The 21,843-nt window shown below is 47.6% G+C and overlaps 1 protein-coding gene across 3 annotated transcripts in view; it reads left to right on the top strand.

Annotated features, from left to right (window-relative positions):
* The window catches only part of LMTK2 (lemur tyrosine kinase 2), a 98,918-nt gene extending 79,030 nt beyond the window's left edge, over positions 1–19,888 (top strand). For 2 of the 3 annotated variants that reach the window (XM_032266519.1, XM_032266521.1), the window contains 5 exons: positions 1,342–1,491; positions 2,195–5,153; positions 13,919–14,051; positions 14,277–14,519; positions 15,786–19,888. In XM_032266519.1, the coding sequence (XP_032122410.1) occupies positions 1,342–1,491; positions 2,195–5,153; positions 13,919–14,051; positions 14,277–14,519; positions 15,786–15,814 (3,514 nt within the window). In that variant the 3' untranslated portion in view covers positions 15,815–19,888. The remainder of the gene's footprint in view (positions 1–1,341; positions 1,492–2,194; positions 5,154–13,918; positions 14,052–14,276; positions 14,520–15,785) is intronic. The other variant, XM_032266520.1, reaches the window with a different exon arrangement.
* The last annotated feature ends 1,955 nt before the right edge of the window (positions 19,889–21,843 follow it).

Raw genomic sequence — 21,843 nt, 5'->3', positions numbered from 1 at the left:
ATCACTGGGGAGCTTTTTAAAAATAGAGTCTTCTAGGCCATACCTGGATCTACCAACTAAGCATCCTTGGGAGTGGACCTGACCTACCAGTGTGTGTGTTCACAGCTTCCCAGAGGATACAGACGATCAGTCAGGTTCAGGAACATTGCAGTAAATAGGAGACATGAATGCATGACAGAGGCAGCGCGTGGTGGGGAGTAAATGCAGAGACTGCATGGAGGAAACGAGAGGCAGCTCATCTTACCCGGGAAACCAGCAGAAGCTGTTTCCATGGGGACAGAGCACTGGGGCATGAGAGAGGGTTGGGCTGGAACCGAGAAGAGTGTTCCTGCTTTGGTGAGGCAGCCCTCTGGGCCTCTCCTGGCACACAGACAGCTGCCTGTGTGTTGGGGGAATCCCTTCAGAGTAGCAGCAAAACCTATGATACTGAGGAGTAACTCAGACCAAACTTGTGGGTCTCACAGAGAAGACATTGTCTTACTCACGTAAAGATTCCTTTCAGATGCTTTCTGGTGTTTACTACTGTTGTTAATAGGTTTTTTTCTTACCAAAAAAAAACTCAGAATTTAGGGTTATTTATCTTGTCTCCAGCCATTCTGCCAGATTTTTAGAACATTCTGATAGTCTTTACAATAATTTATTGAGTACTTAAAAGTTAACAGTCATCTCATCCACATAAGTACACCTGTTATTTCTGTTTTGTGCTTTTTTCATTGATCAAAACTTCTAGAGTAGTATTCGTATCAAATAGGAGGCGTGGTCTTCCTCATTTTAACAGAAATGCCTTTTTTTTTTTTTTTTTTTTTTTTTGCTATTAATTGTTGTTTATTATTGGTTTGAGATTAAAGAACTATCTTGGCCGGGTATGTGGCTCACACCTGTAATCTCAGCACTTTGGGAGGCCAAGGTGTACGGATCACAAGGTCAGGAGTTTGAGAGCATCCTGGCCAACATGGTGAAACTCCATCTCTACTAAAAATACAAAAATCAGGCAGGCATGATGGCCAGCGCCTGGAACGCCAGCTACTCGGGAGGCTGAGGCAGGAGAATCGCTTGAACCTGGGAGGCAGAGGTTACAGTGAGTGGAGGTTTGAGCCACTGCACTCCAGCCTGGGCAACAGAGTGGTGAGACTGCAGCTCAAAAAAAAAAAAAAAAAAAAAAGATAATAATTTTTTCAATACACACCTTGTCCTTAAAATTACTGGCTATGAAAATGATCATAATAATAATTTTTTCAATATACCCCTTGTCCTTAAAATTACTGGCTGTGTAACAAGTGTGAGTGTTAAAAATTTGACATCTAAAGGGAGAGAGAAACAATCGTTTTCTTTTTCCCACAGGTCCCTGGGTGTGACACTTTGGGAGCTTTTTGACAATGCTGCACAGCCGTATTCAAATCTTTCCAACTTAGACGTCCTCAACCAAGTAATTAGAGAGAGAGACACAAAGCTCCCGAAGCCCCAGCTGGAGCAGCCCTACTCTGATAGATGGTTGGTAGCCTCACCTTCTGCCTGTTCTGTTTATCTTCACTGTGCAGTGTCCCCAAAACACAACAAAATCTGGAGCCAAATATTATATTTCTTCATTTCTTCTTTCACCATGATCTGAACTACTTAATGTGGTTGGCAGTGATGAAGGTGTAGAAATGTTTGGGGCGTTGAGTTGGTTTTAGGGTCCTTGTAAAGTCTTTTCATATTTTGTTTATTTTTATTAAAACGAAAAGTAGAGAAGGAATCTCACTATATTGCCCAGGCTGGTCTTGAACTGGGCTCAAGTAATCCTCCCATCTCAGCCTCCCAAAGCATCAGGATTACAAGCATGAGCCAGGGTGCCTGGCCTCTTTCGATACTTTAAAATGATTCGGCCTCTCAGGCCTGTAATCCCACACTTTGGGAAGCCGAGGTGGGTGGATCACGAGGTCAGAAGTTCGAGACCAGCCTGATCAATATGAGGAAACCCTGTCTCTACTAAAAATACAAAAATGAGCCGGGCATGGTGGTGGGCACCTTATAATCCTAGCTACTCGGGAGGCTGAGGCAGGAGAATTGCTTGAACCCGGGAGGCAGAGGTTGCAGTGAGCCAAGATCACGCCATTGCTCACTGCAGCCTGGATGACAGATCAAGACTTTGTCTCGAAGGGAAAAAAAAAAGATTGGTGATGGCTCCACTGATTGCTTGTCATATGCTCTTCAGGTACGAAGTCTTACAGTTCTGTTGGCTGCCACCAGAAAAGAGACCCGCGGCTGAAGACGTACACAGGCTGTTGACTTACCTGCGGCTGCAGAGCCAGCGGGACTCAGAGGTCGACTTTGAACAGCAGTGGAATGCTCTGAAGCCGAACACAAACAGCAGAGACACCTCCAACAATGCTGCATTCCCAATTCTCGACCACTTTGCCAGGGACCGGCTGGGTCGTGAAATGGAGGAAGTCCTCACTGTGACTGAAACCAGCCAGGGCCTGAGCTTTGAGTATGTCTGGGAGGCTGCTAAGCATGACCACTTTGATGAGCGCAGCCGGAGCCACCTGGATGAAGCTTTGTCCTACACGAGCATCTTCTATCCGGTGGAAGTTTTTGAGAGTTCGCTTTCAGATCCTGGGCCCGGAAAGCAAGATGATAGTGGCCAGGATGTGCCCCTGAGGGCCCCCGGAGTGGTTCCTGTTTTTGATGCCCACAACCTTTCTGTTGGAAGCGACTATTATATCCAATTAGAAGAAAAAAGTGGTAGTAACTTGGAGCTTGATTACCCGCCAGCGCTGCTCACGACCGACATGGATAATCCAGAGAGGACTGGCCTGGAACCGTCCCAGCTCACGGCTCTCAGGAACGTTGAGCTTGAGGAGTCCAGTACAGATGAGGACTTCTTCCAAAGCAGTACAGACCCCAAAGATTCTAGCTTACCAGAGGACTTACACATGACCAGTGGCCCCGAGAGCCCTTTCAACAATATATTTAATGACCTGGACAAATCGGAAGATTTGCCCAGTCACCAAAAAATATTTGACTTAATGGAACTAAACGGAGTCCAGGCTGACTTGAAACCTGCCACTTTCAGTTCAAGTTTGGATAACCCCAAAGAGACAGTCATAACGGGCCACTTGGAGAAAGAAAAGCCCCATAAGCTTTTTGACGGTGAGCCTGTCTCCCTGTCAGATAATCTTATGCACCAAGATAATTTTGATCCATTGAATGTTCAAGAATTGTCAGAAAACTTTTTATTTCTTCAAGAGAAAAACTTACTAAAAGGCTCATTTTCCAGCAAAGAACATATAAATGATCTTCAGACAGAACTTAAGAATGCTGGTTTTACTGAAGCCATGTTAGAATTGGAAACGTCACGTAGAAACTCTTCAGATACTGAGCTTTCGTTTGCTGAAGATAAGCCAGGCTTGTCTTCATTACAGAAAAACATAAGCACAAAGGGTAAAGATACAGATGTCATGCTCACAGGTGACACTTTGAGCACCTCATTGCAGTCCTCCCCGGAAGTACAGGTATCTCCTACCTCCCTCGAAACAGAAGAAACGCCCCATCGGGTACCCCCAAACTCACTCCGGACACAGGGAGAAGCCCAGCCCACGTGTTTAGATGTTACTGTCCCGGAGGACTGTCTCTGCCAGGACATCAGTCCAGACGCTGTGATTGTCCTGGCTGAAATTCCCTCCACTGATGCCAGAACCCGCAGCATGGATGACAGGTCTCAGGACGCTCCTGGCCAGAGTGAGGAGACCCTGAGACTCACCGAAAGTGACTCTGTTCTTGCTGATGACATCCTTGCCAGTAGGGTGAGTATGGGAAGTAATCTTCCAGAACCGGGACAGGATTTACATAGTAAACCGCTTTCGGAAGACCATCACAGTCATTGCCGACTGGAGAAAAACTTGGAGGCTGTGGAGACTTTAAATCAGCTCAATTCTAAAGATGCAGCGAAAGAAGCAGGCTTGGTGTCTGCCTTTTCCTCAGACTCTACCAGTCAGGACAGCCTCCTGGAGGACAGCTTGTCAGCGCCCTTTCCAGCCTCAGAGCCATCCCTGGAAACCCCGGACTCTCTGGAGTCAGTGGATGTCCACGAAGCACTACTGGACTCTTTAGGATCTCACACTCCCCAGAAACTCGTGCCCCCCGATAAGCCAGCAGACAGCGGCTACGAAACAGAGAACTTGGAGTCTCCTGAGTGGACCTTGCACCCCACACCCGAGGGCACCTCAGACTCAGAACCAGCCACCGCAGGCGATGGCCACAGCAGTCTGCCCCCCAACCCAGTCATCGTCATTTCCGATGCCGGTGATGGTCACAGAGGCACAGAAGTGACCCCTCAGACATTCACAGCTGGCTCGCAGGGTTCATACCGTGACTCTGCCTACTTCTCAGACAATGACTCTGAGCCTGAGAAAAGGTCTGAGGAGGTCCCAGGAGCCTCCGTATCCACCTTGGTGTTGGTACAGGAGCAGCCCCTGCCTGAGCCAGTCCCCACAGAACAAAGTCCTGATGCCCAGGATAGCTGCCTGGAAGCCAAAAAGAGCCATCCAGATCAAAGTTGTCCATCTGCTTTGCACAAGTCCAGTGACCTGGAATTAAGAGACACGCCGGAGCCAGCACAGGCTGATGTTCCCCAACAGGTGCATCCCATGGAAGAAGAAGCCAGCAGTCCCTGGAGCGTGCTGAATTCAGAACTTAGCGGCGATGACTTTGAGACACAGGAAGATTGCCCCTGCACCCTCGCTTCCACAGGAACCAACACGAATGAACTCCTTGCGTACACAAATTCTGCAGTGGACAAGCCTCTGTCCAGCCACTCCGAGGGCCCCAAGTTGAAGGAGCCAGACATCGAAGGGAAGTACCTAGGGAAACTCGGGGTGTCGGGGATGCTTGACCTCTCGGAAGATGGGATGGATGCGGACGAGGAGGATGAAAACAGTGACGACTCGGACGAGGACCTGCGGGCCTTCAACCTGCACAGCCTCAGCTCCGAGTCGGAGGATGAGACCGAACACCCCGTGCCCATCATCCTCAGCAATGAGGACGGGAGGCACCTGCGGAGTCTGTTAAAGCCCATGGCGGCCGGTGCCCCAGACCCGCTGCCTGAGGACTGGAAGAAAGAAAAGAAGGCAGTCACATTTTTTGATGATGTCACAGTCTACCTGTTTGACCAGGTATCTGTTCCCGCTAAATCATTTTCTATATATATCCATATAAGAATTCCAAAATGTGTTAGGAAATTGAGTGTGGTCTGTTTTTTAGTTGCCATTTTGAGGCAGCAGATTGTGATTACTCAGAAAAAATGATTTGGAGTTGGTTACAGTTCTGAGAATATGCAGAAATGTCATTTGCACAGGGAATTTATATTAAATGAAGGCAACGAGACCTACATGCTCTTCCTGGGTCTTGTAATGGAGTCTTCCTGAACTTGGTAACCCTTTACACATCAAATTTATATTGTTTTACTTTTTATTTTTCTTTTGAGGCAGTCTTGCTCTGCTGCCCAAGCTGGAATGCAGTGGTGCGATTGTAGTACACTGCAGCCTTGAACTCCTGGGCTCAAGCGATCCTCCCACCTCAGCCTCCATAATAGCTGGGCCCACAGGCGCGTGCCTCCATGGCTGGCTAAGGTTTTTTTTTTTTTGTAGACACTTGGTCTTGCTATGTTGTCCGTGCTGGTCTCAAACACATGGGCTCAAGCCATCCTCCCACCTCGGCCTCCCAATGTTTTGGGATTACAGGCATGAGCCACTGCACTCAGCCCCAGAGTTTTAGAACCTGACAATCAATTGGCAGTAGTACCCACCACTTGGATGCAAGCCTGGAACAGTGGCTGGCGTGCAGCCCTGGAGACAGCTCAGGAGAGGGGCTGACCAGAAGCCCTGCAGTGGGTGTCTGGAGGGTGGGACACTCAGCAGGAGTGTCTGTGGTCCATCTGCTCTGTCCCCTGTCCTGTCCACTTTCCCTACTTTGGAACAAACGGCTTAGTGTACACTGTTGAGTGGGCATGGATTTAGGCTCCTTCAAAAGCGTAACAGCTTAGAGTTCAAGCATGCTTTTAAAAAAATGTTTTTATACTAGTCTTTGTAGCCCTTGAATTTGCTGCTTGAATCAGCAGGATTGTCAGGAGAACTCCGTGGCAGGACATGAGAATGGGGTCCCCTCGCCTTCTAGAAGGCGCAGGAGTCCTCGGCGCCTCCTTCACGTTGCTTGCCCTCCCTTTCACTCAGTTCTGGAAACCCACACCTTGGTGTCAGCCCCTGTGTGGCACCATCCATCGTGGGCCCGTGGCTGTGGGCGGGCGGGGTGGGGGAGGGCTTCTGAGCACTGTTCCACCTCCTTCCCCCTGGCAGCTGCATCTTTTGAACGTCACTTTGTGCCTTGTTGTTCTTCTGTGTTCTGTTCACTTTGGTTTTTTGATAGTTTTATGATGTTTCTTTAAAAATCATTAAATCACCCACATTTGAGCTATAGCATTTACTGGGGGGAGGTGGATGTTTAAAAAATGAAAAGTAAGGCCGGGCGCAGTGGTACACTGGTATTCCCAGCACTTTGGGAGGCCAAGGCGGGCGGTTCACTTGATGTTGGGAATTTAAGACCAGCCCGGGCAACATGGTGAAACGCTGTCTCTATTAAAAATACAAAAATTAGCCAGTCACGATAGGCAAGACTGTAGTCCCGGCTACTCAGGAGGCTGAGGCATGAGAATTGCTTGAACCTGGGAGGCAGAGGTTGTGGTGAGCCAAGATTGCACATGGCACTCCAGCCTGGGTGACAGTCTGGGACCTTGTCTCAGAAAAAAAGAAAAAAAAAAAGTAGCTTCTTGAGCTCAGCCTGACCGCCAGTCTTCCTCTTTTCATTCCCCAGGTGGCTTCTAGGCAGATCTCGAACTGAGGAGCCTTTGCTCAGGGAGCTTGAGAAAACAAGCTGCTGTTTTCTACTAAGAGTGGGAGGGAGAAGGGGTCACCTGGCCCCTCAGGTTCATGTTTTGTTTTCAGTGCTTCCACATAGCCCTTTCTCCACCGTCTCTGTGACCTCATATTTCTCTATGGATGGGGTCACATACTGGTGGAAAAGAACTGTCACCTGTTTGTGGTGTTCCTGGAAGTCTGCGGGTAGCTGGAGTAGTGAGGAATGCAGCCCCAGTAGAAGCAGGTGCGGAGAAAGCTCCCTGGGCCCGCAGTTTGGGCCCTTGCACAAGTCTTTGTGGAGGATGTTGTGTTTTTCTGGCTTTAGAAGATGTAACAGAATTGCAAAAGATGAAGGCTTGTGGCATGGGCACACTAGTTACGGGTTGGAAGGTACAGAGATCAAATACTAGACATGCTTAATGGATGGGAGGCTTTGACGAGGAGGTGAGTGTCAGAAAGTCACAAAGTGCATCAGGGCCAGAAGAAAATGCGGAAGATCTTTCTGATGCTCTGAAATTCGTTTGCTTATGCGTCTCATGCAGCGTGCCTTGAAGCAACAGCCACTGAGCACTCAGGCTGAAGATTGAGGGTTTCCTCCCGCTCCTGCTTTCTTTCTTAATGAGTCGGTTTTGAAGCTGTTAAGTTTTTAAGCAGTTGAAGTATTTTGGCTCCAAAGTTTTAACTGAGCATTCATGGGATTGGGTAGCATTTTTTCTTGGTTATATCAGTATTTTTTAGTTCCGCAAATACTTAACCAGCACTTAGCGGGTAGAGTAGTAAAGGTTGGTGATCAGTCTGTGGGGCCAGCGCCTTATTATACAGAGTCTTGTTTTGCTTCCCCACACGGGGGTCGTTGTCGCCATCTTCATGGAGAGGACTCTGAGCTCAAAGTAGGTAGACTTTGCACAGGGTCGGCCCCAGTGAGTAGCCATGCTAGGGCTTGACCCGAGTTTCCTAGACTGAGGACTGAACTTTTAACGAGCACGCCCTGCTGCCTCTTGCATGCACCTTTAAAATCTGCCTAGCATCGAGTTGACTTTTAGTGCTTTCGATGTCTTTCCTCTGTACCATGTTCTTGAGACAAAAGTAGTGGGTAATGATGCTTACTTCCAATTAGTGTGACAGGGTTCCCTCCAGTCTGATCAGTCGTAATGTAAACAAGCACTAAAGGCTGGGCATAGTGGCTCACTCCCATAATCCCAGCATTTTGGGAGGCTGAGGCAGGAGGATTGCTTAAGGCCAGGAGGTGAGACTAGTCTAGGTACCATAGCAAAAACCCATTATTTAAAAATCTGTCAGATGTGGTGGCATGCACCTGTAGTCCAACCTACTCAGGAGGATGAGGCGGAGGATTAGGATTGCTTAAACCCAGGAACTTGAGGCTTTAGTGAGCTATGATTGCTTCACTGCACTATAGCCTGGGGGACAGAGTGAGACCCTGTCTGTAAACAATAAAAATAAACAAGCATTAAGCTCAGCTGCATCGCATATAGCTCTGGTCATTATCTGTCAGGATGAGGGCAGAGCTGTGCATTAGGCCCACACCAGAGGCCCCCACTTCAGAGTCACAGTCTGAGAGCTTCCTGCCCTTCACCTTTGAGGGATAAACATTCATGGCTCCACCTAGGTTTTTTTGGTTGGTTTGGGTTTTGTTTGTTGGCACTGTCTTTGGTTTTGTTATCAGAGTAATTAATGCTGGTCTCATAAAATGAGTTGGGAAGTATTTCCTTCTCTGATGACGTTTGGAAGATATTATGTAGATTTGTTGATCTTTCCAAAAAATTGCTTTTGTTTTCATGGATTCTTTTTTCTTTTCTATTTCGTTGATTTCTGCTTTGTCTTTATTATTTTCTTCCCAACTTGCTTTGAATTTATTTTGCTTTTTTCTAGACTCTTAAGAGAAAAGCTTAGAATTCAAGACCTTACTTCTTTTCTTTTCTTTTTTTTTTTTTTGAGACTGGGTCTCATTCTGTCTCTCGGGCTGGAGTAATGCAGTAGTGTGATCTCTGCTCACTGCCTCCTGGGCTCAAGGAATTCTCCTGCCTCAGCCTCCTGAAGTAGCTAGAACCATGGGCACACACCACTGCGCCCAGCTAATTTTTGTAATTTTTGTTTTGCCACATTGCCCAGGCTGGTCTTGAATTCCTGAGCTCAGGTGATCCGCCTGCCTTGACTTCCCGAAGTGCTGGGATTACAGACGTGAGCCACTGCACCTGGCCTCTTCTTTTCTAATATTAGTGTTTAATGCTATAAATTTTCCTTGGTGTACTACTTTAGTGGCACCCAGCAAATTTTAATGTGTGAATTTTCATTTTCATTCAGATCATAAAGTTTTTTGTAAGACATCCTCTTGGTGGCATAGATTAATAAGTATAGTTTAATATATTATATTTAATAATTACTAATTTAGTTAATATATTGTTTAAGAAGTATATTGTTTAATTTCCAAGAGTTGGAGATTTTATTATATCTTTGTGTTACTAAGTTCTAGTCTAGTTCCATTATGGGCAGAGATCATATTTAATACAGTTTCAGTGCTTTCAAATTTGTTAAGGTTTATCTTAGAGCCAGTATATGGTCTATTTTGGTGAATTATTCCATGTGTACCTGAAAGAGTGTGTATTTTCGTTTTGTAAGGAAGATTGTTCTATGAATGTCAAATTTAATTTGTTGATGGTGTTATTGAGTTCTTCTCTATCATTCATTTTTTTGTATACTTGTTCTATTACTAAGAGGTTGTTGAAGTCTCCAGCTGTGATTTTAGATTTGTCTATTTCTTTTTTCATTTCTGTTCATTTTTGCTTCCTGTATTTTACAGTTGTGTTGGTGCATATACATTTATGATGATTATGTCTTCTTGCTGAATTGAACTTTTTATCCATATGTAATATCCTTCCATATTCCTTTGTTCTTATATTCATAGATCATAGAGCTGCTCCAGCTTGTTTCCCTCCCTCCCTCCGTTTTTCTTTTTTGAGACAGTCTCGCTTTGTCACCCTGGCTGGAGTGCAGTGGTATGATCTTGGCTCACTGCAGCCTTGAGCTCCTGGGCTCAAGAAATCCTCCTGCCTCAGTCCTGCAAGTAACCGGGACCACAGGCGCACAGCACCACACACAGCTAATTTTTGTATTTTTTGTAGAGTTGGGGTTTCACCATGTTGGCCAGGCTGGTCTTGAACTCCTGAGCTCAAGTGTTTCACCCATCCTGGTCTTCCAAAGCGTTGGGATTAGAGGTGTGAGCCACTTCTCTTGGCCTCATCGTTTTCATTAATGTTTGCATGGCGTATCTTTTTGCATCCTTATATTTTAATCTACCTGTATCATTACATTTGACATGAGTTTCTTGAGGTCTTATATAGTTAGGTGGGGTTTTTAAAACTCTGTTCTGAAAAATTTGCCTTTTAATGGTGTGTTTAGAGCATTTGCATTTAGTAAAATTGTTAATATTTTGGATTTAGGTATACCATTTTATTCTTTTGATTTTTATTTCTATTCTTCCTCTTTTTAATAAGTTGAACATTTTTAGTATTACTTTTTTTTCCTACTATATGTTCTCTTTGTATAGTTTTTGTAGTGGCCATTCTGGGGATTGCAATATATGTATTAAACATCTCACAATCTACCTAGATCTGTGTTTTACTATTTCAGATGGAATGTGGAAACCTTACTGTCACATAGGCCTTTTGCCCTCTGTCCCCATCGTGACATGCTCTTCTGTGCTGCATACATGTACACTGATAACCCCCTCAAACAGCATGACATATTTGACTTTCTGTCATCAAACACATTCTAAGAAACTCAGGAGGAAATGAATAGTGTGCAGTGGACCCTGGTGCAACATGGGTTTTGAACTGTGTGGGTGCACTTAGACATGGCTTCTTTTCAACCAAAACCAGATTGGAAACACAGTATTCTCAGGATGTGGAACCTGTGTGTATACACACGGAGGACTGACTTTTTGCATATGTGGGCTCCACAAGGCTAACCGCAGAACTTGGTATGCACAGATGTGGTTATGCACAGGTGGTCATGTCACTGATCTTTATTCAGATCGTTTCTGGAGTCGTCCCTTGGTTTCTAAGGAGTGGTAGTTCCATAATTAGAGGATGCCCAAGCACTTTGTATGAAATGGCATCATATTTGCATATAACTTACACACATTCTCCTGCATTCTTTAAATCATCTCTAGATTACTCATAATACCAAATGCACTGTAAATGCTACGAAAATAGTTGTTATACTGTATTATTTATTTTGTTGTTGTTGTTGTTGTATTATTTATTTGTTTTTTCTGAATATTTTCTGTCCTGGTTGGTTGACTCTGAGGATGTGGAACTCTGATCTGGAGGGCCTACTATACTTCTGTTGTTTTTTTTTATTGATGTTCCAAGTTTCCTCTGGTAGCATTTCCCTTCTGGTACCATTTCCCTTCTATTTAAAGAAATTTGGCTAATTTTTCTTCTTTTTTTAAAAAAACTGAGTTTTTGCAGTTTTTTTTTTTTTTAAAATAAATTCTCTTAGTTTGTTTTTTTTTTTCCATCTAAGACTGTCTTTATTTCACACTCATTCCTGAAGCCCATTTTCTCTGAACATAGAATTCTGAGTCAATAATTGTTTTCTTTTAGCATTTAAAAAATGTATCACTTCCTTCTGGCCTCCATGGTGTCTCATGAGAAATTTGCAGTCACTGAGATCATGCCTGAACTCCTAGCAGTACAAGGGGAGCGTCCCTTATCTGAAATGCTTGGGATCAGACACATTTTAGATTTCTGATATTTTCATATTTTGGAATATTTCCATTATACTCACCAGTTGAGCATCCCAAATCTGAAAATTCAAAATCCTAAGTGCTCCAGTGAGCACTTTGAGTGTCATGTCAGTGCTCGAAAGGTTTTGGATTTCAGAGCATTTGGATTTTTGGTTTTCAAATTTGGGATGTTCAAACTGTAATACATCTTTTATCCCTGGCTGCTTTCAAGTCTTTGCCTTTAGCTTTCAGCAGTTTGATTGTGGTGCATCTGAGTGTGGATTTCTTTGTGTGTGTGTTTTGTTTTGTTTGAGACAGTCTTGCTCTGCCACCCAGCTGAAGTGCAGTGGCATGGTCATAGGTCACTGCATCCTTGAGCTCCTGGGCTCCAGTGATCCTCCCTCCTTAGCCTCCTGAGTAGCTGGGACCACAGGTATGCACCACCATGCCCAGCTAATTTTTAAATTGTTTGTAGAGATAGGGTCTCACTATGCCCAGGCTGGTTTTGAACTCCTGGCCTCAAGGGATCCACCTGTTTTGGTCTCTCAAAGTGTGCTGGGATCACAGGTGTGAGTCACTCCACCTGGCCCAATTTCTTTGTATTTATCCCATTTTAGTTTTGCTAAACTTCTTAAATCAGTAGTTTTATATCTTTCACCAAATTTGAGAAGTTTTCAGGCATTATTTTCTTCAAGTACTTCTTCTGCCCCACGCCCTGTCTCCTCTCTCCCGGGACTCCAGAGTTAGACACTGTGTATTATCTCACAGGTTCTGGGGCTCTGGCCCTTTCTTCCTCTAGGGTTTTTTTCTTGGTCTTGTTTGGATTGGGTGATTTCTGTTGCTCTGTCTTCAGGGTTCCTGATGATTTCCTTCATCATCCATTCTGCTGTTGAGCCCATCCATTGAGATTAGATTAGTACAATAGTACATTAGAGTTTGGTTATTGTACTTTTCCAAATTTTGCTTTTTGTCATTCTTCTTATCATCTGTTCTTTTGTGAAGACTTTCTCTATCTCTATCCATGGTGAGAATGTTTACCCTTAGTTGCAGGAGCATTTTTATAATAGTCTTTTTTCAGATAATTCTAACATCGGTGGCGTCATGACACTGGCATCTGTGGATTTTCTTTTCCCAGGTAAATCGAGGTTTTCCTGGTTTTTTTAATGCTCAGTAATTTGAGCTTTTGTATCCTCCTGTCATGTCAGGCAGCTCTGTGTCTTCTTTAAATGCTGTAATGTTGATATTTTTATCTCAGCAGGCCTTGACCCGCTGGGTACAGGCCACAGGTTCCAAGCAGCTTCTGCAGGCTGTGGTTTCACTGTCAGCCCCAGTTCCCCTTTCAGAAGCCTTCACCATGCTGCTTGAACCTGCCCCACGTGTGTGCCCCGCACCCCACCTCGGTCTCCCCTGAGGTTCATTTTCAAAGCTTTGGTGTGTTCGGAGTCACATCTACCATGCACAGCTCAGGGGTAGGCCCAGGAGCATCCCCACAACCTGGTAGGGTCACCTTTTTGAGCTCCTTCCTCTTCTGTGATGTCTCTGATACTTGCAGTTCTTTGGGCCACTCCTTTCTGGTCCCCTAGCTAGAAAGTTGAGACTTCGGTTACACAATGCGCCATACGTCCTGCAACCGCATGCACGTCTGGAGCCAAGCAGTGGGAGTGCAGAGGACAAAAAAACCCACTGAGGGTCCCCTCCCGCTCAGGATGACAGTCCTCCAGTGGAGAGGAGGCTTCACGGCCCTTAGGATTATAGGCAGCTGTCGTCCTGGGACTGCTTGGGACTGGGGAGCAAGAGAACAGAGAAAAGAAACCTGGAATTTCCCCCCACCCCCACCTGCTTCTGAGCAGCAGCAGACCTCCTTCCCACTCTGAAGCCAGAACCAAAGGCTTCTCCCTGAGCGCTGTGTCCAGGGTGGTACCTACTTTGGATTCCGAGCCGAGATGAGTCCAGGCAGGAGATCATGGAGGAGAAGGTGGCACACTTGATGCTGGCGGGTGACGCCTTGAGCACTGCGGCGCCTCCAGCCTGCCTGCTGCTCTGTGCTTCTTTGCAGCTTCCGAGAGCTGCTTCGTGTCTCTGCCAGGGTCAGAGCTGTGGGCAGAGGGAGAGACAGGGCCTTATGTCTGTCCATCCTCCCTCCCAGGCCCAGAGCCACCCTTGTCTTGAGATGCTCACTTCTCAGTCTTACCAGTCTGAGAGGCACATTGGGGAAGCAGTCACACTGGGGGCTTCTTGTGAGCAGGACTTTGCTGACAGGAGTTTCTGTTTGGCTTTTCAGGAGACCCCAACCAAAGAGCTGGGGCCCTGTGGAGGAGAAGCGTGTGGCCCTGACCTGAGTGGCCCAGCCCCAGCCTCAGGCTCTCCCTACCTGAGCAGGTGCATAAACTCTGAAAGCTCCACCGACGAAGAAGGTATTTCACCTCATTGACTAGTTTTAAAGGAAACTGAAAAATTGAGTAATAGAAACACTTTCTGAGGATAACTTACCATGTTGCTTTAGTCACATGGGTACAGCTCTGCCATCTGCCAGCCAGGCTGGGCAGAGTCTTCCTACCTGCAGGGCACACCTGTGCAGAGGGCTGTCCTCTCCCTCAACCCATGGTGATCAGGGGTGGGGTGTTATTTTTTATTTCTAGGTGGCGGCTTTGAGTGGGATGATGACTTCTCCCCAGACCCTTTTATGTCAAAGACAACAAGTAACCTGCTCAGCTCCAAGCCTTCTCTCCAAACATCCAAGTACTTTTCCCCACCGCCACCGGCCCGGAGCGCAGAGCAGAGCTGGCCACACTCGGCGCCTTACTCCCGGTTCTCCATCTCTCCTGCCAACATCGCCAGCTTTTCCCTCACACACCTGACTGACTCGGACATCGAGCAGGGCGGTAAGAGGCGCCGTGTGCTGTGGGGGTAGCTGGGGGTGGGGGACAGGTGGGGGTGCGGCGCTGCAGCTGGGAGATGGGGGACTTGCAGGCCTGATAATCTGATGTCTTCTCCGAGTTTGCTGAGTAGATTACAAATTCCTTTTTATAAACTCCCATCATCAGCTGGGTGCAGTGACTCATGCCTATAATCCCAGCTACTCAGGAGGCTGAGGTGGGAGGATCAGTTGAACCCCCAGGAGTTTGAGGCCAGCCTGGGCGACATAGTGAGACCCCATCTCTACAAAAAATAAAAATTAAAAAATAAGCCAGGTGTGGTGGCGTGCATCTGCAATTCCAGCTACTCAGGAGACTGAGGCGGGAGAATTGCTTGAGCCCAGGGGTTCAAGACTGCAGTGACCCACAGAGCAACAAACTGCCTCTAAAATAAATAAAACTGCCAGCATCCTGAGTGTGCTCTCAGGGCCACGCCCCTGCCTGTGGGTTGTGGTCACTCCAAGGCTGGTTCTCACCTGCCCTGTGGGGCCAGGCTGAGGCAGAGGGGCTCTGCGTCACAGGAGCTCCCGGCCTGTGCCATCTCCTTTTCCTCCTGTTGCTGCATAGTCCCCCTCCCCACTATCTCCTCCTTTCCCAGAGAGAGGCTGCTCTTCAGCAGGCTGGTAAGAGCACTTAACCCCTGGCCTTGGGGCCAGCCCACATGCACTCTGGTGCTGCCCCTGGAATGTTGGTGTTGCTACTGAGTCTTGGTCCTGGTGCGGCTCCTGAGGGCTGGGCCGGGTGAGTGGGCAGGGGCCGTTTGAAGTGGAGGTATCTGAACATATAGGGAGCCTTCTTTGCCTGTCACTAGATTGAAAGATAAGGTTAATAGGCTCATTTTTTGATTGGAAGTTTACAGATCAAATAATAAATATGGACTACAAAGAGGTTTTATTTGCGTCGGCGCTAGGCTTCATTTGTGCTGATTAGATAACGCCTGCTGCCTGCCGACCTTTCGGGGCAGATGTGTGGATCCCAGCCGACTTCTTCTGCACCCTGAGCCGTAGTACCCAGCTGGCATTTGAGCTTAGCAGATGTGTTTGTGGGAGAGTCAGGCAGGTGCTGCTTCTGAAGGAAAGGACAGGAAGGGCGGCTCAGGCAGTGCTGGGCTCAGAACACCCGCGTCTGTTCCTGTTTCCTCGGGGCAGCGCACGTGCCGGACACACCGTTCCTGTCTGTGATCATCATTTAAAAAACCCAGCTTTGTCACCTTGCTTCCTCTCTCCTCAACAGGAAGCAGCGAAGATGGAGAAAAGGACTAGGTGGCTGCTGACGCGTGCTGGGGTCTGAGGCTGCTCCCCTGGAGCAGCGACATGCACTCGACATTTGCTGACATGAGATTGGGAGGAAGAGCCCGAGGTGAAGAGGGAGAGGGCTCTGAGCTGCATTCGAGGCGGGGCCCTGGGGAGCCCTGGTAGGGAGTGAGGCCGTGTCCAGGAGCCGGCATCCCTTGGTGCCCCGTGCACCTGCAGCCGTGTCTTCCCAGGCAGTGCCCACACACTGCCCGTTGGGGGAGGCATGGGCACGGCCTCCGTGTGCGCACGTGCATGGAGCTGTGCACACCAGATGTGTGTGCGTTCCACAGGGGCGTCTCTGCGTCCACGCCTGCACATCCTGGTCCGCACACAGGCAGGCACCATGGAGGACATGCGAGAGGAATGGTCACCAGTGAGCCATATTTATTATTTCTAGAGAAATCACGAATTGCTTTCTGTAATTGCACTGTGGGTAAATGTTCTGAGAGTCTCCATTGTTGTATAGAAAATTATTCAAAGAAATTGAGGCAGGTCAAGCTGGTGCTATCCACTAGTTTGATTTTTTTTTTCTGTTTATAGTTTGTGCTGCATGGTACTTGTAAAGCTTAAATACTTTGATTGTTCTGCTGTCTCTAGGACTGTTGGAATTGTACATATGGTACTCTTTCATAAATGATAAATGATTCTGAATGTTAGTGTTTTATGTTCTTATAGGAAATACTTTCACTGAGTCCAAAATACCACTGTTTTGTTGATGGAATCGAATGCATTTTTGTCTCTTCTCAATGAAGTGGATTCCCCACAGCAAATGAGGCTTCTCTCTGAAGGGCTGAAAGGTCCTGCGGCCTCTCCTTGTCATTCTCCCACCTCACGTCCAATTTTTTAAAGCCCTTTTGGTAAAAATTGACAGGTCGTGCACCTCAGACCTCAGATGGATCCGGCCCATCCCTGGGGACGTGCTGGTGTGGCGGGTCGGGAGAGCTGCAGCCCGCGCGGGGCCACCACTCTGCTTCCCTCTGTGCAGCTCTTCTGCCTGGTTTTCGGAGGGCAGGATGCTGGGAAGCTTCCGTGTTCCCGTCAGTCCTTCCTTTGAGAAGCCGGGAACGCAAGACAGACGCATCTCCGCAGAGCACGTCGGCCGGGGAGGATGGTTTGAGTTGATGATGTGTGCACACTTCAGGTGGTGGGGACTTGAGCTTTAAAAGAACCTCCACAGCTGAATCTTTCCCTGCGCGCCGCTCCACGTCACGTCCAGGCCTGGCTAGTCTCTGGTCATCCCCTATGGGATGAAATAACACCACATCCCGCAGCTGTGAAGGGGGACAGACAAGGGACGACAGCAGAGTGTCAGCAGCCAACACACGGTCCAGGTCAGGACCTTGGCTGGTCCTGCGTGGTGGGGACTCATCTGCACAGACTCTCCTTTCTGCATTAAGCCACAAGGTCTTGTCCCGCTTTGAAAGGGCCTGAGTGCTCCCATGTAGCTTCGTTACGCGGGCACGAGCCCAGGCGGTCATGCACGACCTCACCCCTCCCTCCCTGAGTTCTGCTCCAACATAAAAAGTCCCCGGTGGCTGGTGCCATGCCGCCACGCTGTGCTGGGGAGGCAGCCGTTCCTTCGGGGCTCCTCAGGCCCTCGATCACCTCACTCACACTCTTCACCCCACATATTTCCGGTGCTGATACGTTTCCAGACTCCAGCGCAACCCAGGGTGGCTCTCCAGACCTCTGCAGGGACTGCCTTGGCTACACAGAAGGAAGTCGAACCCCAGTGCAAAATGCAGGTGGTGTGGACATTGCCAGAGTGTGCATCGCAGATGATGACTTCATTGCCAGTTTTGCACCACTCCACTCATTTTTTACACAAAGCAATAACTTTCCAAAGCAAGAAGTGTAGGATGGAGAGAGTCCCCTTCTGTCCAGGCCTGGAGTGGACACGGCGCCCCCCTGGGCTGTCCAGGGTGCACCAGTTCTCAGGATGTGTGAATTTAAAGGACAAAAAGTAACAGGGCATTAGAAAATGATTTTGCCAAAATTGTCATGACTCTTAATTCTTGCTGTGGGACTTCCTGAGTTTTCTCAGTTTCTACATCTAAGATTAGTCTTGGCTGAGGAGAAATGAGACGTGATTATACTGCTTTTTCCAGTTGCAGGTTTAAGGAGTTCAGATTTAATGACCAAAGTCACACAGATCCATGGAATCTGTCGTCTTCTTATACAGTGTCAGCCTCAAGGAAATTTATTGACCTTTTGGGACTGTCCATTTTCCACCAGGATTAAGATTTTGGCCGGGCACGGTGGCTCATGCCTGCAATCCCAGTGCATTGCAGGGAGGCCGAGGCTGGTAGATCGCCTTGAGCCCAGGAATTCAAGATCAGCCTGGGGACAACATGGCGAAACCCCGTCTCTACAAAAAATAAAAAAATAATAATTAAAAAAAAACTAGTTGGGCGCATAGTGGTGTGCACCTGTAGTCCCAGCTACTTGGGAGGCTGAGGCGAGAGGATGGCTTGAGCCCGGGAGATGGAGGTTGCAATGAGCCGAGATCATGCCACTGTACTCTAGCCTGGGTGACAGAGCCAGACCCTGCCTCAGAAATAAATAAATAAAAAGATTTTAACAACACAGTTCCCATTTTTATTTATTTTGAGTCACTCATAATTAATTGTCAAAAAAGCATTTTCTACATTGAGTTGGGGGGGTAGTGGATCTTTGTGGTGTTGCATGGAGGGGAAGATTTTATATTTATAATCAACATGTGGGTTAACATGTTCTTTTGAGATCTCAAGCAATACCCAGGAAATTTAAGTAGAATAAATATTGCAGCCCATTTTTTCAGATGTCAGCATGTGCTGTGTTCGGCTCAGTTTTTTGTTGTTTTTTAACTAATAAGTTGGTTACCATTGGCGGGTTTTCAAAATGTACTTACTCCAATAAGTTGTACGATGAAATAAATCAGTGGCACTCTCTAGACAACGTGGGGGAAGGTTAGAATATTTTCTGGCCTTCTGTGGGTACCAACCCAGAATCAATCTGAATTAGTCCTACTTTGGTAGAGTTTGCACATTTTAAATCCTGTAACAAAAATAAGCTAGCTTTCATTCTCTTTCTAGCTAGATGCTAATTTGTCTTTTCAAATGACCCCGTCAATAAGCCAGAAAGGGCAACACAGAAAAAGTGCTCCCCAAATCCTTCTGCGACTTGGTGGCCTGTGTGTCTGGACGAGAAGCCATTCATCATCAGGGCGCAGAAAGCTTGACCAAGCTAAATTGCAGGCAGCATCCATTCTATTTTTCAATGTCCAGGTTCAATTGTTTCTATAGAAATGGGTTTATCTGATAGAAAAGTCTTGGGATGTCTTGCTGCTGTAAAAGGCCTTTCCGAACCCCCTCCTTTTATCCTTGTTCTCCGTAGGGTGTCTGTAGAGTTAAGGGCCTTCCGCACGTCTGTCCCCAGGGCCCGGTAGAAGGAAGGCACTGCCTGACTCTTCCCCGACTCAGCCCATCATCTGAAAATTCAGAAGTCAACCAAGGGTTAGACGCCCCCAAAGGTTGGGCTTCTGTTAGAGGGGCTTCAAAACATGAGCCTTATGAGAAGTAGCCTTATAAAAAGAAGGGGTGTTCACAGTGACTTCCAATGGAAATCTCCAAAACAATATTCCTAGGTAGCAGTGGGGTTGGCTCAATTCTTCATTTACAAAGAACATTCTCTTTCGTCTATAAATTCTTAAAGATGTGTTGACAGTATTGAATTACCAACAGCCTGTGAAGATGAGTTTGACGGGCATGGACATGTGCCGGTATCTTCATCATGGGACTGGTGTATTTATCTACTGTCGGATTCCGTGTGCAGGGGAGGACACGGGCCGCCATACCCACCAGGCCTCCCTGCTGTCCTTTAACACAGGCAAAAGAGGTTCACGGCAATATAACAGTCAATGGACTTTCAGTTTAAATTGTGTACATTTTTAAATTGTAAGATTTTTACTGTATATTGATGCATAGTGTGATTGAACAAATTGCTTGTAATTTAAAAACTATTTAATATTCAAAATAAATATAGTTATATATTTATAAACTCTGTTGTAGCGTTTCTTCTGTATTTTGTCCACCGTGCAAGGGACACCCAGGTGGGTGGCCTGGTCCTGCCCTGCCGTGAGCACCCGAAGCTTGTGCCCCGTGGCCACCGCCCTTGTCCCCCGGTTTTTTTTTGTTTTGAGACGGAGTCTCACTCTGTTGCCCAGGCTGGAGTGCAGTGGCGCCATCTCAGCTCACTGCAACCTCCGCCTCCTGGGTTCAAGCAGTTCTCCCTCAGCCTCCCGAGTAGCTGGGATTACAGGCGCACGCTACCATGCCCAGCTAATTTTTGTATTTTAGTAGAGACAGGGTTTCACCGTGTTGGCCTGGTGTCGAACTCCTGACCTCAAGTGATCCCTCCACCTCGGCCTCCCAAAGTGGTGGGATTACAGCTGTGAGCCACCGAGCCCAGCTGGTTTTTTATGGGCTCTGGGTCTCCCAGGTAGCAAGACTCCGTCTCAAAGAAAAAAAAAATGCTTTAAGCGCTTTTTAATCCCCCTGTAACCGGTGAGGAAACTGAGGCAGGGGGCAATCCCAAAAAGCCAGTTGGCAGCAGAGCTGGTTTTGAGCCCAAGATTGTGTTACCAGGACAGACCTAAATTCCCTGCACTGGAGGGCACAAAGCTTCGTGTAACCCCTGGAAAACCAAATTTGTTTAGTGTTTGCGCCACCTTGAAGCATGTCTATAATCCACACCTTTGCACTCAAGAATTTTGGAAGCATTTTCATTTCCAAGGACCTCCTTTGGCCCAGCCTCAAATGAGCTCTAGGCCAAGAGAAGAACTAACCTTGGCTCCAAGTCAGCCTTTCCGTGCCCACCCCATGGACCCTCTGAGTCCCCACCTAGAGGTACTAAGACAGGGCAGCGAGACCCATGGGTGTGGAGCCCAGGCCCGCCAGCCAGTGAGACTCAGGCAGTCACTGCACCCCGAGCAGCCCTGAATGGTCCCTGAGCAAGATGCTGCTTTGGCTGGGCACGGTGGCTCACGCCTGTCATCCCAACACTTTGGGAGGCCAAGGTGGCGGATCACTTGAGATCAAGAGTTTGAAACAGCCTGGCCTACATGGTGAAACCCCATCTCAACTAAAAACACAAAAATTAGCTGGGCATGGTGTCGTGCGCCTATAGTCCCAGCTACTTGGGAAGTTGAGGCAGGAGAATTGCTTGAAGCCAGGAGGTGGAGGTTGCAGTGAGCCGAGATCACAGCACTCCACTCCACCCTGGTGACAGAGCCAGACTCTGTCTCAAAAAAAAAAAAAAAAAAAACCAAAAACAAAAAAACTGCTGCTTTAAGCACTTTTTAATCCCCCTGTAACTGGTGAGGAAACTGAGGCAAGGGGCAGCAGAGCTTGTTTTGAGCCCAAGACAGATGGAGACCCAGAGCCCATAAAAACCGCTGGGCGCAGTGGCTCACACCTGTAATTCCAGCACTTTGGGAGGCCAAGGTGGATGGATCGCCTGAGGTCAGCAGTTCGAGACCAGCCTGGCCAATGTGGTGAAACCTCGTTTCTACTAAAAATACAAAAATTAGCTGGGCTTGGTAGCGCGCGCCTGTAATCCCAGGTACTCGGGAGGCTGAGGCAGGAGAATCGCTTGAACCCGGGGGGCGGAGGTTGCAGTGAGCTGAGAGGGCGCCACTGCACTCCAGCCTGGGCGACAGAGCGAGACTCTGTCTCAAAAAAAAACCAAAAAACAAAAAACAAACGCGTTCCTATGGACCGCACACCTGCCCAGGGAGACCCCCCCACTCCCACCCCAGTTCGGGGTCCACGCGTAGGTGCCCCAGGGTCCCCTAACCATCCCAGGCGGCAAGGCGCAGGAGCCCCTGTGAGATGCCGGCGTTTTCGCGGAGCCGTTCCTCCTCGAGTGCTCCTGGGACCTGGGATCTGTGTTCTGAGCCTGAACCCGGGCTGCCCCTGCGCCGGGCAGCTCCCAGAGACCTCAGTTTCCCCATCTGC

This window comes from Sapajus apella, unplaced genomic scaffold (genome assembly GCF_009761245.1).
Source record: "Sapajus apella isolate SASKATOON/1434 unplaced genomic scaffold, GSC_monkey_1.0 scaffold159, whole genome shotgun sequence".
NCBI lineage: Eukaryota > Metazoa > Chordata > Mammalia > Primates > Cebidae > Sapajus > Sapajus apella.
The sequence above is the reverse complement of the archived record's forward strand: the minus strand, read 5'-3'. Positions and strand labels throughout refer to the sequence as shown.